Source organism: Leptinotarsa decemlineata, unplaced genomic scaffold (genome assembly GCF_025532065.1).
Source record: "Leptinotarsa decemlineata unplaced genomic scaffold, Ldec_3_MD MMD2_tig00000008_RagTag_RagTag, whole genome shotgun sequence".
NCBI lineage: Eukaryota > Metazoa > Arthropoda > Insecta > Coleoptera > Chrysomelidae > Leptinotarsa > Leptinotarsa decemlineata.
In genome coordinates, this window is record NW_027412537.1 from 1,465,690 (window position 1) to 1,483,064 (window position 17,375).

The 17,375-nt window shown below is 33.5% G+C and overlaps 1 protein-coding gene and 1 long non-coding RNA gene across 2 annotated transcripts in view; one reads left to right on the top strand and one right to left on the bottom strand.

Moving 5' to 3' along the window:
- The first annotated feature begins 3,336 nt into the window (after positions 1 to 3,336).
- Dys (Dystrophin) overlaps positions 3,337 to 17,375 on the top strand; it is a 30,308-nt gene continuing 16,269 nt past the window's right edge. Inside the window, exons 1-6 of the mRNA XM_023164110.2 lie at positions 3,337 to 4,142; positions 4,734 to 5,078; positions 5,177 to 5,337; positions 6,822 to 7,011; positions 8,421 to 8,619; positions 8,697 to 8,810. Of these exons, the coding sequence (XP_023019878.2) occupies positions 3,891 to 4,142; positions 4,734 to 5,078; positions 5,177 to 5,337; positions 6,822 to 7,011; positions 8,421 to 8,619; positions 8,697 to 8,810 (1,261 nt within the window). The 5' untranslated portion in view covers positions 3,337 to 3,890. The remainder of the gene's footprint in view (positions 4,143 to 4,733; positions 5,079 to 5,176; positions 5,338 to 6,821; positions 7,012 to 8,420; positions 8,620 to 8,696; positions 8,811 to 17,375) is intronic.
- On the bottom strand, positions 8,653 to 16,846 carry LOC141480647 (uncharacterized). The gene is made up of 3 exons (XR_012464464.1): positions 16,120 to 16,846; positions 12,181 to 12,534; positions 8,653 to 8,768 (listed from the first exon to the last, which is right to left on the bottom strand). It is a non-coding gene; the product is annotated as an uncharacterized lncRNA (long non-coding RNA).

A 17,375-nucleotide genomic window follows, 5' to 3' on the forward strand; every position in this document is an offset into this window, starting at 1 on the left:
TATTTGAGATTGTCCAGAAAAATGTGTAAGAAGAATGAATAAAAATCAGAAAAAATAAGAAAACTATTTGAAAATATTTATGAAGTACATACATTCGGGGTAAAATAAAGTTAAATATAGGAAAGAAATACAAAAATAAATGAATTTTTCTATATAAAATTCAAATCATTCGTCATAATGAGTGAAGAAAATGTCATTAACATTTGTCCATACCAGGAATCTTCAGCTAAGAATCCTTAGCTCGCACTAGTTTCGGCTTTTGGAAATTGTCGTTTATAAGGGGGCGAAAGCTGGTTAATGGAAAAACAGATTTTGTTCAACATATATGTGATTTCATTGGTCTCATGGCTTCAAGTCATGGTTTAGTTTTTTCTTGAATGTTTTTTGTCTCTTCAAAAAAAGTGACACGAGTATTTAGATTTTCAGTATTCTTCGAGATAAAAGTACCAATTATGCTTCCTTCAGTAAATAAAGTATACTGGATGTCGATAACAATTCAATTTTTCAAATCCACCAAATTTTATCTTTCTTGATATTTATTCAGTGTTACATTTACTTGACACTTTCGATATTTCCTGATAGAAAGGTTTTACGAATAGTGGTAGAATAGAATACTGGTAGATCGTGGACGACAAGACGAATCTCATTAGATAAGTGTCCATTTTCAGATATTTCAAAATAATTTCTAACTAATGAACCATTTTTATCAAATTGACATAAAATATAGAAAAACTACAAAACGAGTGTTTTAATAAAAGTTTTATTGAAATATTTGGATCGAATGTAACATATCTCAAATGGAATCTCATAATGATCTCCTACCACGTAGTAGCGGCTACATCCATCAATTCGTTAGAAATCTTGTTATTTACACCAATAATGACTCAAGAACGGCTGGACTCATTTTCTTGATCTTTGATTTGTCGGTTTGCCGGAACAGCAAAATAACTTTCAAAAAGAAAATAACACTTTGGGGACTTTCGGTTTGCTGGGTTCTGACAATCGTCACAGTGCACGCAAAGACAATCGATGTTATGGTATTTGTAATTGATGAATACCTAATTATTATGTCATAATAGAGGCAAACAAACCTCAATGCAACTGAACTACGAATAATGCAAATGTATCTATACTGCAGATGAAGAAGAAATGGCACATGAGGCGCCGTGTTCACGGCGTCGTGTTCACTGTTTGCCCGGTCAACTGTTACTGCAGTAAATGACTAAATAATGGAAATTACTACGTATTCAGTAAGTAATATATTTTGTACTGTTTCATGTATCAATCTACCATTTTTCCTCATGCAAAATCTGCTGTTAACCATGAAAATTACCTCGCAACACTAGCCATGTGGCTCGACTTCATGATTTACAAACACAATATAAAGAAGGTAATATAAGTCAACTAATAAAATAACTTGCGTTTATTAATAATTAGGCTGTACTAACTATAAATTACAAGCTTGTTGCTTATAATAGTTTTTAGTAGAGCAAGCAGAACCTGTATAGATTCCATATATGGAGAGATATTTCACAAGGTGATCAAAATAACGGGTTGGTATTGGAAAAAAACTCCAGTAATATTCATTACTGCACCAAAGGTTCCAAATAGTGCATCATAACAATATCCAAACAACTATTTGATATATTTTGGTTTTTATTTGGTTTGGTTTGTATAAATATAAGAATATGTTTTCATGTGGTAATTTTTACTACCATGACAAAATTTCCATCTATACAAAATCGATAACAAGTTTCCTTGATAGAATTTCATAGATTCCTCTTGCTGATGGGTAATCATAATAATTATTTCCTGGTTAGTGCAATGCTGACTGGTTTGCAAACAAGCTACTTTTGGATGACAAGAATAATTTGCATGACAAGAAAGTATAAACAATTTATGAACATTGGCATTTTTTTCAAATCTAACACACAAGCAGTAGAGGAAAATCCTTAAGGCACTCTAAAAGCGATGCCAGTGCGAAACTAGCGATTCACATTGGATTTGAATCGCTGGAGATTGAATCCATTTGAAAAAAAAAGTTCTCAGGAAGTTTATTCCACATAAACGCAGTTCTACAGATGGAAGAATTCTTGAACAACGAAGTTTGAGTTATACTGAGTTGAACCTCAAAACGATGACCAGCCACAGTCCGTCGCATATTTTTGATATGTACCGCTCTTGGTGGGATCAAATGTGCCAAGAGAGACAAATCTCCAATTTTTCTTCGATGTTCCAGGCTATCAAGGTTGCACGAGATGTTCGTGTCTTCAATCAGGCGGACGACTCTTTTCTGGATGGAATCTAGCAACTTCAGGGTATGTTTGGGGGCAGAGCTCCATACATGAGAACAATACTCCAAAGAAGGTCTGACCTGAGCTTTATAAAGCATCAGTTATATATCATATAGCAATTTAATTACGCATACGTTGTCGGATAAGGTCAACTTAATTCATTGAGCAATGTTCAATGCGCGGTTTTAGTCGATCAATAGTAATTAAATATGTTTCAACCAATGAGTGTACTCACTAATAAATGCACCGTCTTTTTCTTCTGGTTATGGTTCTGGTTCTTCATTAGACGTATTTGACTACTGTAAATGCCCGTTAAACATCGATAAATAAACTCACTTGCCTAAATTCTCGGGTAAACAGTAGTTCTCCAATCTGTTAAAAAACTGTTAAAAATGTTAGCGAATGAAAGAAATCAGTTATTTTTCAATAATTAAGCTTCTTCTGTATCCCATAAGTAGGTACACTGAAAACGATAGGCCAGTTTATTGAATGCATAAATTAATGAAAATAAACATATTTCAATTGAGGAAATTTACATTTCTTCTGAAAACTGACCTTTTCTCATTTCATAATTTTTTTTTTCATAAAAATTGAAATTCATTAAATGACACAAGAGTTTTTTGTCAATACCGGAGGATGTGATTTTACGTTCTAAAAGCTATGCTTATTAATTAAGTTATGGATTATATATTTGATAAAAAGGTGCTATAAGTAATACATGGAACTCAAAAGGCAACACAGAGATGCGAACCCTAAATTTAGTTGAGCAGAAAGCTGCAGACCTGCAGAAATAAACAAACTACTAAATGTAATCACAGATTTCATTATAAAATTAAATTTCACAATAAACCTATTTCGGATGGCAACACTGATTGTCTACTGCGTGGTGACATCTGTTATTCAGTAGCATTATCATTACTAATTTTTACAATAGCATTCTGTAAATAAGTACGGATATTTCTTCGTTGCCGTTTTCATAATTTCACTTGAGTACTCAATAACTTCAATATTTTTAAATACTTCCAAAGATAATGGCAACCTCGCAGCTAATTTCATTTTGTGTACAAACAATTTACTGTCATCCAATTGAGGTTAATTGGTTAATTAAAAGATTCAAAATTTTTATAAAATCCTGAATGAAAACATAACATATAATGAAGTGGAATAATCTTTTGGCCTATATTTGTGTACGGGGTAAGAACAAAAAACACGACAGGTGCGCGGTCATCAACCTACATTGATCTGTGCTGAGGTCGGCTGGCTGAGGTAATCGCCCTGATGTTAACATTTCACCATGTACGGTGGTGTATTACACCAAATATGGACTAGAACGGAATCAATTTGAATACTTTAACAATTCAAGACCACGTAGGAAATTATTTCCTAAAACTGAGTTTCCTGTGATGTGATGTTACAAAATCAGATCCTAAAGCCTCGTGTGTGTACGAGGGTATTTAAAAATAACTTTTTTCAAGTTCAAAATTTTCTTCAAGTTGTAATTTGTCAAGCATATCAGTATATTTCTAAGTGTGGTTAAACTAATTTATTCAGTGTTCAGAGCCCATAATCTCTTGTCTGCCGTTAGAACAGTTGAAAATGCATAAGAAAGAAGAGAATTTTGACCAGAAAAAACTGGATTTGGAAGTATGGCTTCAGCGAATGGAATCCAGATTAGCTGGAATGGCCCCTGTAGGCCATACTGCTGACGTTTTGGAGGTACAACTGCGAGAGCAGAAAGGCTTGCATGCAGAACTCCACCAGTTCAAAGCACAAATAGAACATTTTCAACAGTTGACTCAGAGATTGATTACAGCACATCAACATGAAGATACAAGTCGTTACAAAAAGGTATGAGTTCATTTCACAAAGTTAGTTGAGAAAACCCACAAATATTTCAACATTGAATATCTAATGTTTTGGTTTTGAGATGTATTACAGAATGGTTTATTACAGATATGGTTTATTACAGAGATGGTTTATTAAACCATTCTTGGGATTTCACTTGAGAATGGTTTAATAAACTGACACTGGTTGTAACAAACAAAAATCTTAGTAGAAATTAGACAAAAGTTATTTTCTCTATCTTATATTCATTATGAATTTCTACAAAATGAATATGTCTTCAATGGAACACATTACAGAATTACTTGATTTAAATTTTCTTCACCTCTCCTCAGCAATAAGAAATGTTTTTATTGAATTTGCTAAAAAATTGAGAGAAGTCATTGATAATTTGAGTGGAGCAAATGCCTTTCACCATTTCTTTCAAAATGATTCATCCTTTTTTTCAGCACATTCTTGAAACAAAATAGACAGTCACACTCAGCCAATGCTGAATCTTATCATTCTATGTATTATTCACGTTATAGTCACAAGACCTTGTCAATGAGACATACAGTGTGAGACAATAAAGCATATTTTCAATATACCAATTTGCAGGCTGCCGAATACATAAACCAACACTACCATCGACTAGATGCTTGTATTATCAATCGGGGAAAGCTCCTTCATTCTGCTCTGAGTTCCCTTCAAAATCTTGATCGTTCAATGGATAAGTTTCTAGCATGGCTCAGTGAAGCTGAATCAGTTGTGGAGACTTTAGAAGGTGAAACTGAATCAAGAAGGGCAGCTCTTCAGCTGAAGGAACTTCAGGTTGATATTGAAAGACAGGCACAGACACACCAGGCTTTGAGAAACTCGAGTTTGGCGCTTTTAGGCTCTCTTGCTCCTGAAGATGCATTAATGTTGCAGTTGAGAGGAGATGAAATGGAAAGAAGATGGCAAGTGAGTGAAAAATTTATTCCATCTTTCCACATTACTAATAGTCACTAAAAATACCAATACTATTTTTTTCACATCTAATTTATTTTCAATGATTGCAGTCGATTTGTACTAGAACCTCGGACCTTCGCAATCGACTTGAACACAATGCTGACTATTGGAATGCTCTTTTGTTATCCCTACGGGAACTTACCGAATGGGTTATTCGAAAGGACACGGAACTTGGACTAGCGGCAAGGCAAGATGACCACAGAGCTTTCAGGTATTTTGAAAATGGAATACAATTGATGTGGATTGAAAGAGAAATAACTGAAATATATATCTGAATAAGAAATCAATTGGTCAATTTGCAATCTATAGTACTATTCCATAATAGTAGACACTAAGTTCTCAGAAATATTATTGCATTAAAACGAAAACATTGTTGTCAATGTTGTGCTTCTATATATTTTATAATTTTTTCTCATCTGTTTAATATAATTTCCGTACGCCAGTCCCTCTCAGTCATTGCTGAGAATTTAGTGCCTACTATTTTGTAATTATAGTATACACACATCACTGTAGATGTGTGTTTTCAAAAATTTTGATTCAAACAAATATCAAGTTTATTATATGAAGTTCATTTTTCACTTTGAAAAGAATTAGCCATTTGTTAACTATCATTTGTTAATATACAGTGCCAGTTATCGTTTTGAATTTGTTTGTCAACTGCTTCTTTTACATATTGATTTTTTATCACCCTGTGTCAATATTTATTGAATCAAAATTGCTAAAGCTTTTACTGAGTAAACAGTACCATACAGTATCACATCCAGTTTGTGTAAAAGTGTATGTACACATAGAAATAAATAAAAGTTACTGGATTCGACCACATTTCCTTTTCTTGGTAGTGATCTGAGGTTTCTTTCAAAAGTAATTTTCATAAGAAAAAATTTATAACGTGAAAAAAAATCAAGAATTCACTCCTCCCAACGTTAATATACTGTATGATCTGGCAAATGCCTGATGGAAAACAAAAACATCTTTTTAATGTTCATTAACTTATGAATACATAATTACAACCGGCGTTTTTGTATTTTTATTGTTTTGTCAGTTACTGTATGTATTTATACATGCAGTAACTGACAAAATGTATCAAATGTATTTATACATTTGTGCTTTACAAACGATAAAGATTATTAGTATATACAGGGTGTTCTTCAATTAAAAATATAATATTTAAGGGGGTTGAGAAGTCCTAACTTCTGAACAACATGGTACTGAAGTTTCAAGAAAAAAATCTATTGTATGGTAACTTTATTTTGGCTCTGAATATTTTGAAGAAATAAAATAAAATAGAAAGGCACTTCCTTCTGTTTATACTGAATCATTTTAAATTGAAAATTGGAGCACAATTTTTTCTTTTCTTGTTTTCATGTATTCTCATATTCTTCGAAAAATGTCAGGACTGTATCTAAAGATGTCATGAGAAAATGAAGTGATTTATTATTTTCTCTGAGATGGTGTGCTACCTACAGGTAGATATTTGAATATTGAAGTTCAAAGACCTAGATGGCCAGTGTTCTTCTGACTGTACAATTTATTCTGAATTTGATTTTGAAATATTGAAAAATAACCCCCTTAAATATTAACACATCAATAGGAAGCTTGCTGTACGTAATACAGTTATATAGGTTTATAGATGTAATTTTTTCTTATGTGATACAACTGTTTTTCCCTTATATATTAGTATTAATTAAATTTCAGGCAACAACTTGAAGACAAGAGGCCATTAGTAGAGGCTAGTTTAAGAAGTGCCAGACAATTTGTAGCTGGAGATCCTTCTGGGGAGTTGGCAAGGAATTTGAGGAGAGAGTTAGTCAAATTGTCGGACAAATGGAATGCTCTCATTGATAAAAGTGATCAGTTGGCTACAAGATTTGAACAAAATTCCATTGTGAGTTACAGTGTTTACCAAAAACCTCATAGTTATTCATAAATCAACCAATCGTCAAGAAATAATATAGAACTGCCATTTCATTTCATTAATTCAACTTTTAACAATTTTTTTTTCAAGTTAATGTATACTCATCGATGTATGAAGCACTCAAACTGATTGCAGTTTTTGGGAAAGAAAGGTTTTGGCTTTCTACTTCTCCACCTTCATACAAAAAAAGTTGGACTCTTTCAAAGAAAGAAAGGCAGCAATCAGTGTCAAATAATTAATGATTAATTTTTTCAGAAGAAAAATGTTTGTCAACAAGATGTATTTCTTATGACATTAAAAGTATATATCTCTTTCTATTTACAAAACTGCTTCAATGCCCTTTAATTCTCGGAAAAAATGTTCTCCCTGTTTGGCCAATATACATTTTTGGGCAACAGCCTCAAGTCAGCTTATATGCTCCTGGGTAGACCTAGTCCACGACTTGATTTTGTAGTGTTTTGGAAAGAATAGTCTATAATACCTACCTTATAACCGTTGTTGACCGCGATTTGTTTGATCAAACTCAGCTCACTCTGAAAATTCCTCTCAGACAGTGGTATATTCAATAATCTGTGAACTGTAAAGCATACCATTAAACGCAGCTACTTTATGCTGTTGAGGGTGTGTGGAGGAATTATGTATGATAATGTCCTTGTAAGATGATATTTGTGGAAAATTGCAAATTCATGTTTATTGTAATTTTTGGTAATGATTAAGTCAAGGTAATTTATTGAATTGTTTTCCTCCTTCTCAGTGGTGAATTTTAATGAGGGGTGGATGGAATTGATAAATTCAACGAATTTGCCTAATTGTCTATCTGTACCAGTACAAGAAACTGTTAGTTAACTGATTATTATGGATTTCATACTCTATGTTATCCATAAAAATTTCGGCCAGCAAAGGACTCAAAGGGTTCCCCATTATTAGTTCTTCACTGCTTGAATAAAATTTTTCGCCAAACTGGAAATAATTTTGAGATCGACAAGTAGCAAGTAATTCTAAAATTTCCTGTTTCATCAGTGGATTCACATGGTTTTTGACTAAGAGACGTTCAACCAGTCCAATTGTTTCAATTGGCGGAATACTTGGAAATAAATTTTGGACATCAAACGATATTAATTTTGCATGATCAGGAAGAATTACGTTTTTATTATTCACTAATTGTTGGGAATTTCGGACAGGAAGATTTTGACTTTCTACTTCACATTCAATATACCTAGGTATTCTCTCAGAGCTTAACCTTGTTTTTTGAAATGGTCCACTAGTTATATATTCTATCCCTATCCTCTGACACTGCACTAAAATACCGTCTCCAACTTTCAAATTTTTTGTTTTAATTTCCTGTTATTGTTCTACTAACCCAAAATAATTCTTTAAAGAAACTGAAGCAGCTCACTATGAGCTTGGAAGAGGCATCATCTGCAGTAACACGCCTTGAACGGGCTACGTTGAGTTGGAGTGGTCCACGTAGTTCTGCCGAAGCAAGGGAGCTCCTTTGCAACCTCAGAACATTAGAGCAACAATTGCCATCCTTACAGAGATCTTTGGAAGAAGCCAGAATACAAGCTGCAAATATAGGTAATTGCTTTTATATTTCTTGTCAACACATTTGTTTTTGAAACATTTTACCCATGACTATAATTGTATTGTTCTAGGAAATGCTCTGCCCAATAACCTTTCCGCTCAACTAGAGGACTGTACTGCAAGGTGTAGGGCTCTTCAAGCAGCTATAAGAGAGCGAAGGGATCAGTTGACCAGTAGCACCCAAGGTAGGATAGTTCAAATCAAGTTCAATTGGTAGCAAAAAACTTGACTAATCCATTTGAGGTAACTCCGAATGAATATGATTTCCAGTTGCATGATATGAAAATGATATTTCAGGTCATTCCGTTTTTATGAGTCCTGTTAACTGTAATAATCTCAGTGAATACATTTTTAATTTAATCGAAATAAGCTTCATTTGAATCAGTGAACTTTTGCCAACATAACACAAGTCGATAAATTCCGTCGACATAACAATTGCATGATTGGGATTGCTCACGAACATCATATAGTAATGAGCGGAAAAGAGGCAAAAATTTAAATTTGATTAATTACAAGATTACAAAATTATCTATTGATCAGTATATAAAACGACACAGTATATTGAATATTTATTGCTATATGGAGCCATAATAATACATGACATCAAAACGGATGAAACTTCTGAAACAACCTAATATTAGCATATATCTCAACTCATTTCTTTTTCCTGGTGAACCTTTTCAAAGTTGGTCGTGAAATTGAAAAATGACAATCAATAATGTGATAAGTTGACTCTCTCCGAATATAGGCACAGCAAAAGGCTTTGCCTTTCTTTTACAGTGAAACCACTTTGTAAAAGTAGTAATAAATAATGAACCTGATTAATTGCAAACATCCAATAAAGTTAATTCATAAATTTGATATGTACTAATATAAAAATATAGCAGTTGAATAACTACGATTTTTCAACTACTTTGCTGATATTTGATGTGATGGAATTAGCCAATAACGTATTCGAGTAATACCTTATTGTGAAATTTTACTGAACATTTTACAAAAACCGCAACACGTGTTTTGCTATACAATAGCTTTTTCACTCGTGTTCATACTCACTCATAGTGAAACACGTGTTGCGGGTTTGTACAATGTTTAGTAAAAATCTCGAAATTAAGTGTGACTTAAATTCACTGACTTTCTTTTTCTGAGCTTCAAATCTCGATATTTCGAGAATGAACTATAAACTGTCTACATTATTAATACATATACGCGGCGTTGTTGACCTAACCTACACAAATGATTGATAGTTTAATCACTTGCACAGGTTATAGTTCTGAAAAAGATATGCGAAATAGAGAACGTTTCACTTTTTGCTGTTAGTGCAATATCAATTTTGTCATGGTCTCTGTGGAAACATAGCGAAAATAAAGGTTCGATAGACGATGGAATATAAGGCACGCATTTTGTGAGCATGTTATTATCTTACTTAATTCCATTACATTTACGGTATTATATAATTGATTTTTTGTATAACTATCATTAAAAGCGATATTTTTAACGGTTGTCAAGAGTGTGTCACTAGTGTTAAAAGTATTTTCAACACAATTTTTTTCAACCTAATAGCAATAAACAAAACATAGTTATTTAATTTTCAAGGAAGTTTTATTATGAACAATAGATATAATTAAATTCTGTTACAAATGTATTATATACATTAATTACATTATTATTATTATATTTATGAACATTAATATGAAAAATACAATTAGAACAACTGCTGATATTAATACCTTGCGATGTTGAAGACATTTAATTCTTGAAGTGAAGAAAACGATAATGTAACGCTGGAGCTAGCTGTTAGGATTATTCTTTCAGCAATAGCCATTTTATTAGAAATAGATTAATTGATGTAACCCTCAGCTACTGTTGTAGACTTCCATCCTCCGTGCTTACTAATATCCGTTATATTCGCTCCTGATTCTGCTGGTAAAGAAGCAGAAGACCTTCTGAAACTGACCTTCGATTCCGGGAAGTTCAGAAACTTATCAATGGTAGAGGGCATTTTTCCCAAACGTGTTATACCAAGTGGGTTGGCACTGCATTTATAAATTGGATATTTCAGAAAAAAACGCTGGTGATTGATAACAGAAGGGCGTAATGCAACGTATTTATTAAAATAGTCAATGTTTTATCCAACAATGCAAAAAACGACCTATTTTCGTTTTTGTATTTGTAATTTGAAAAATCAATGATTTATCTATTAATTTAATGGCACAGCTCTTCACGTTGGCAGGCTCCACATATTCCGAAAATAGTAGCAACTTTTATCTTCAAATATTTTTCATCTGGCGCCTCATTTATAAACCTCTGAATTTGTTCAAATGTAAGAGTTTTTGAACTTTTGGGCCTATAACTTTCATTTTTCCGTTTTAAGAATGTCATTTCTTTGAAATATTTGCTTGTATCAACACCATTTTTAACGAGCACACTCGACTTTATCATTGAAAACTTGCTTCACAAAGTTGATGAGTCCCATATTTTTGATTTCGCTTCTAGATAGGCTAAAAAGACTGTTTCGCTGAAATTTCCTTCAACGTTTTTAAGTCTACACCAGCTAAGAAAATTAGAATATGCGATGTCGTACTACTGAGCCAATTTTTTTGGTAACAATTCAATTGAAGCTCTTTTTGCAGCCACTTCAATAGATTAGATATCGTCAGGAACACACAATTCCTCACTATTGTTCTTCATCATGGAAGACATTAAACACCAGCAAGAACTTTAAATGTGACTTCGAATAGAACGCGTGAGCTCTAAACAATACTGTTTATTGGTAACCAGGTGATTCGGCGTCATCTGACATGGCACTTCACAGCAAATCCGATAACATGAAAATACTTAACTAACAAGAGATGTCAAAATGTGTTTTATGGAAATATTAAATTTATCTATTTTATTATGAAAACAGGACAGTTGTACAAAAAACATTGTATGATGTTTGTGTTGAAAGTAAGTTTTATTCTGTTCGTGAAATTGTTCAACTCGCTATGCTCGTTTCGCAAACTTTTTCACTCACAAAATCAAACCTTACTTCCAACATTCATATCATAAATAGCTTACGTGTTAGGAATCACACATTGAAAGGTAAGACCTCGTTAATCATTGGTTCGCACAAGTTTTGACTTCTGGAGGTTGTCGTTCGTAGGGGTGGTTAACGGAAAAACAGATTTTTGAACAGATTTTTTTTAAAACAGATATTATTGAGGCACTTATGATACAAAAATAGTAGATATTTATAAAATGAAATCCAAGTTTTTCTTACTGTGATTTTCGTGTACGACACGTGACAAGTATTACCTCTAATATTCAGCATGAAACATCTAATGCATATAAAAATTAAGTTTTTTGTCTTTTTGGTTCACTTCAGAAATTAAAGTCACCTATAGTGTTAACTCAAGTTATTTATTTTGTAATTTGTCTGTTTGATTAGACTTTTCATAATTACCTAAATAATTGTAACTAATCTCTAATCACATATTTAAAACCGACAATACATTTTTGGTAATCAAAATAATTTATAAACTATACATTATTGGTGAAGATACAATAAATACATACAATTGGTGAAGATCAAAGGGTTGTCTAATATGACTTTCTCATAATGGTTAATTGTAGTATGTGTCGCTCAGCGATCAGCAGAACGAGACCCAGCGTTTCTTGTGAAGGCTGTAAAAACTTGTTTCACGCTATCTGCATCACAGAAACCGACAACCTGATAGACATTTTGCAGAATGTACCGGGGCTATCCTGGAAATGCTCGAGTTGCACGGACTCATGTATTGTAATAAATGAAGAGCGTTTGAATAAAGTTATCGAAGCCTAACTAGATATTGCTGTTTCTTCAATAAATCTGAAGTTGTGAAAGCTTCCACAAACGTGTCTACTTCTCAGCCACGCAGGTACTCAGAGATACTGAAAAATAAATCAAACTCAGCTGTAATTATTCGCCTTAAAACTAATCAGGAAGTATCACAAAGACCGACAATTTGCGTCATTTGACCCAACATCCGAGAATCTTCAACTGGCAAAGGTCAAGACGATTAAAGATGGAGGAATCCTCATCGGTAGCTGTAATCCTTCTGATAATGAAAAAGTTAGAAAAGTGGTTGAAGAGAAAATGACTGACTCTTATGATGTTAAAGACGTCGCTGGCATGCATCCTCGACTACGAGTGGTAGGTATGGCGAAAAATTATCCAGAACATGAGCTTAAGAAACTTCTGGTAAATGGTAACTCCGAAATTTTTTCACATGATTCATAGTGTAAAATATTGAAAATATTTCACACGAAAAAAACTCTAATAACTGGCAGTCAATTATTCAGGTAAATAAGGTAGCCTATGAGCGGGCTCTCAACTCTGGAAATGTGTTCATTGGTTATGATAACTGTGCTGTTTATGACGGCATTGATGTGTACCGCTGTTACAAATGTAACGACTTCAATCACTCCTCTCGCAACTGCCATAAACCCATTTCCTGTCCGGTTTGTGGGGGTGCCCATACTGCCCATGAATTAAATCAGTGTCAATCATCCTTTAAAAAAATGCTCTAACTGCATGAAACTAACTAACAAAGATGTGAATATTGATCATGCAGTCTGGGAAAAAAATAAATGCGTCTCGTATGCAGAAACTTTAAAAATATTCAAGAATAGTCTCTTGAATTCTCAATAGCAACTACAGGGTAATTGTCATATTTCCCTCGTAGCTTTAAAGCCAGGTGTTAGTAAAGATACGAACACATTATCAATTTTTACCAAAATACTCGGGGATTAAAGACAAAAACTGGTCAGATACTGAATTCTGTATTTCAAAGCGACTATCGCGTTTTTGCACTAACCGAAACCTGGCTCGACTCATCCATCACTAATTTAGAATTATTTCCGGATAGCTTTAACATATATAGAATGGATCGCAATTTTGAATGCACTTCCTTAACAAGAGATGGAGGTGTCCTTATTGGAGTACATGAAGATTTTATTTCTTCAGAAATTAATCTATCAGATTGTAACTTTCCCACGCTCAAACTGATTGATATAGTTGTTGTTAAAATAACCTATTCACGTAAACATATTTTTCTGCTAAACGTTTACATACCTCCTCAGACTCCCCTAGCTGAGTTTGAACAACTCTTTGAAGCCCTGGAATTACTACACATATTACATAATAGTGCAGTTTTCATTGTAGGAGATTTTAATATTAGTGATTATGCTAGCCATCTTAATCATGGTACAACTAATAGGAAAATTACTATTCTCAATAACTTTTTACAAATCCTTGACTTATCTCAAAATAACTTTGTATACAATAAACTCAATAGACTTCTTGACCTTGTAATTTTTAATGGAGAGTGTCATGTGAAGAAATCAATGGATCCTTTCGTAGTCGAAGATCAGCATCATCCTGCCTTGGATATTACTTGTGTACCTGAGACGAAGGCTAACTACAAAAATAAACTGCATTCCTGTTTCCAGAATAATTATAATTTCAAAAGAGCCAACTATCCACAACTGTATAATCAAATATCTCATATTGACTGGACCTTCTTGGAAGTTCTTGATGTCTCAGAAGATGCATCCACATATTTCTATGGAAAACTTTATAATGTTTTTGATCGCTGCTGTCCCAAGTATACAGTTGAATCCAAAAATAAATAACCTCCTTGGTATAATAGAAGCATTATTAGAGATTTGCAGGCTAAAAGCAGAATCTGGCGCAAATACAAGCGTGAGTGTAATCTGCAGGCCTTTGAAGATTTCAAACATCTTCGAGCAAAAATAAATAGATTTATTTCTATCCCAACAGATTTTGGTCATTTATAAATAATAAACGAGGTAGCTCCAAAATATCACAAGTACTGAATTTTGAAGGTCAATTGCTGGAGGGGCCCTCTAATATCGTAAACGGTTTTGCCAATCTTTTCAAACAATCGTATACCGCTTCTTTCCCTTTTCAACCAAACTCTGATATTGATAATATTCACTTTCTTGATATATCAAGCTTCAGTGAAAACGAAAGGTCGCTCAAGCCTAAAAAGACCACTGGTCCAGATGACATTCCAGCCTATCTCTATTATTAGGCCTTTCCCTATTATTTGCAACTTTGCAAAGGTTTTAGAGATTCTGCTGGGGCGAGTTATATATCGGCACGTTAGTTGCAATATAAGTATAAACCAACACGGTTTTATGAAAAATCGTTCAACGGTCACCAATCTTCTGACTGTAACCCAACATATTGCTGAATCTATTGACAATAGGGCCCAAATTGATGTTATTTACACAGACTTTTCTAAGGCCTTCGACAGGCTTGACCATGGCATTCTGCTGAACAAACTAGTAGCCTTTGGATTATCTCCATCCTTAATCGCACTCTTTCAGTCCTATCTACGGGATCGAAAACAATATGTTCAGCTTAATGGTTTCAAATCTACCGAATATAGTGCTTCTTTTGGTGTTCCACAAGGTTCAATATATTCATTAATGATATTGCAGATGTTATAGATGTGTATTTCCTTTTATATGCCAATGATCTAAAACTATACTGCCTTGTTGAGAACATAGATGATTGTGTGAACCTCTCAGCAAACGTAGGAAGGGTTGTAGAATGGTGTTATCGAAATAACTTGTCGACACTGAACCCAGATAAATGTAAGGTCATGTCCTACAGTTTGAAAACGAATATCTTGATCTTTGATTATTCAATAGAAAACGTTTTCCTGGTGAGACCAGAAACATTTACTGATCTTGGCGTCACATTTGACACTGCACTATCATTTAATAGGCATATCGATAATGTTGTAACCTCCTCCTGTCGTTTGTACGGATTAATTGGACATAACAGTAGTGATTTCAAAGAAACTTCGACCTTAAAAACTTTATTCTTTGCTTTCATAAGATCAAAGTTAGAATACGCGCCAGTTGTGTGGAGCCCCTTTTATCAATATCAAATTGATAGAATAGAAGCAATTCAGCGACGATTTTTAAAACTGCTAAGCCTAAAAACCGATGGAATTTATCCTCCAATAGGAACGACCCACTCTGAATTGCTACAAAAGCATAACTTTTGCAGTCTCGAAAAAAGGCGTGAATATTATAGTATTGCACTAACCTATAAAATTATCAAAAGCATAGTTGCATTCCTAGAATCTGTTCCAGACACCCGAGTACTTTCTATATAAAAACATCTCGCACAAATGTTCTGGAGAATTCTCCGATCCATACCATGTGTAACATGACAAATTCTGTTAGCGATAATTTATATATATTTAGTTGCAAATTGTCAAATATAAAATCCCACTTCCTAAAATAATTGTTTTGTCACCTATAATAAATATAAAATGTGTAGTCTTTATAGTCACTTGTTTGTATTGTTTGTAGTGTTTGTAGACTTTACAATCACTTGTTTGTGATGTATTTATTATACTCTGGTATTTCCTGCTCTGTAATTGGGCTATGTCCTGTAGAGTATTGTATTACAAAATAAATAAATAAATAAATTACCAGTAGAACATGCACTGTTACCGAGAGAATGCAAAGTAAATCGCAGAGTGTTTGTATTGATGTTCAATAAATATTAACACATTCTTTTCGTTCTGATAAATATATTTTCAAAAATAGCTTCCTTGCAATTCACTTCGGTGTATCCCATTGTAAGCGACTTCTGACCACTTCCACCAACAAATGAAACTTCAACGTACACGACTGAAAAATATTTCCCTTTGATCACAGTTGTTTACTTTCGACTCGTCCTCGTTGCCGACACGGTGATATGTGGGTATGAAATTAGAAATTACACTCTAATAAAAATTAACATAAATCGCCTCGAGGTTTTCCCAGCATTCTATTCCTATTCGATCTCAAGTTGTTCGTGCGAGCGCGACAAATGAAATGTAGGTGTATCAAAAATAAAATGTGGTTGAACATGGTTTTGAAGTGCGGCCGTAAATAGATCACACGTGTACGGTAATTTTGCAAGCGGTCCTACGTTTTGATTGTTGTTTTTTGGAATGAAACAGATTTTTGGTTCCCGGACATGAGCGTGAAGATAAGAAAAAAAGGTAGATTATTATTTTGTGTTATGCGTGACTGAGGGAGTCATGAGAATGTACTAAAAAATGTACCTCTGCTTGTTTTCAAGAGATTCGTGTAGTTGAAGTGGCATACTTTTTGAGAACATTCTGTTATGAATAAAGTGTTAGAAGACGATTTATTTATTGAATTGTAGAAATAACTTTTTCCTTATCATGACAGGTAAATATTCAATAACTTTTCTTGACTCATCATTTCTGGATTATTTTTTCAAACGGGACAGTTTTTCTATAATTCAGTATGTCACACCAGACATTTACTTCCTGAGAATATTACCTCTTGAAAAGTACAATAAAATGTGGATTCTTGTGAGTCCAATGTTTTATATGTTGCGATGAAACCACACCATTTTATAGTGAATGTGGCCTCATCGCAAATTATGTTTTGGAGAAAATTTCACAGTAACAGTTTTTGACCAATGAAAAGCTTATATCGTCTCGCGTTACTATGGTAATCCTGGTATATATCCTAATTTGTTTCCCAGAAGGATGATATTTTTAGGAGGGATTAATTTTTGTGAAGAAAGGTTTTGGCTTTTTATTTCTCCATATTTACACTTTTTTCTATTCAGTTTTCCAAACATTTATTATGGAACTGATTTCAGACACAAACTGAAAAACAGCCCTCTCGAAACAACTAATTTCATTTAAACATTGAATTACACAAAA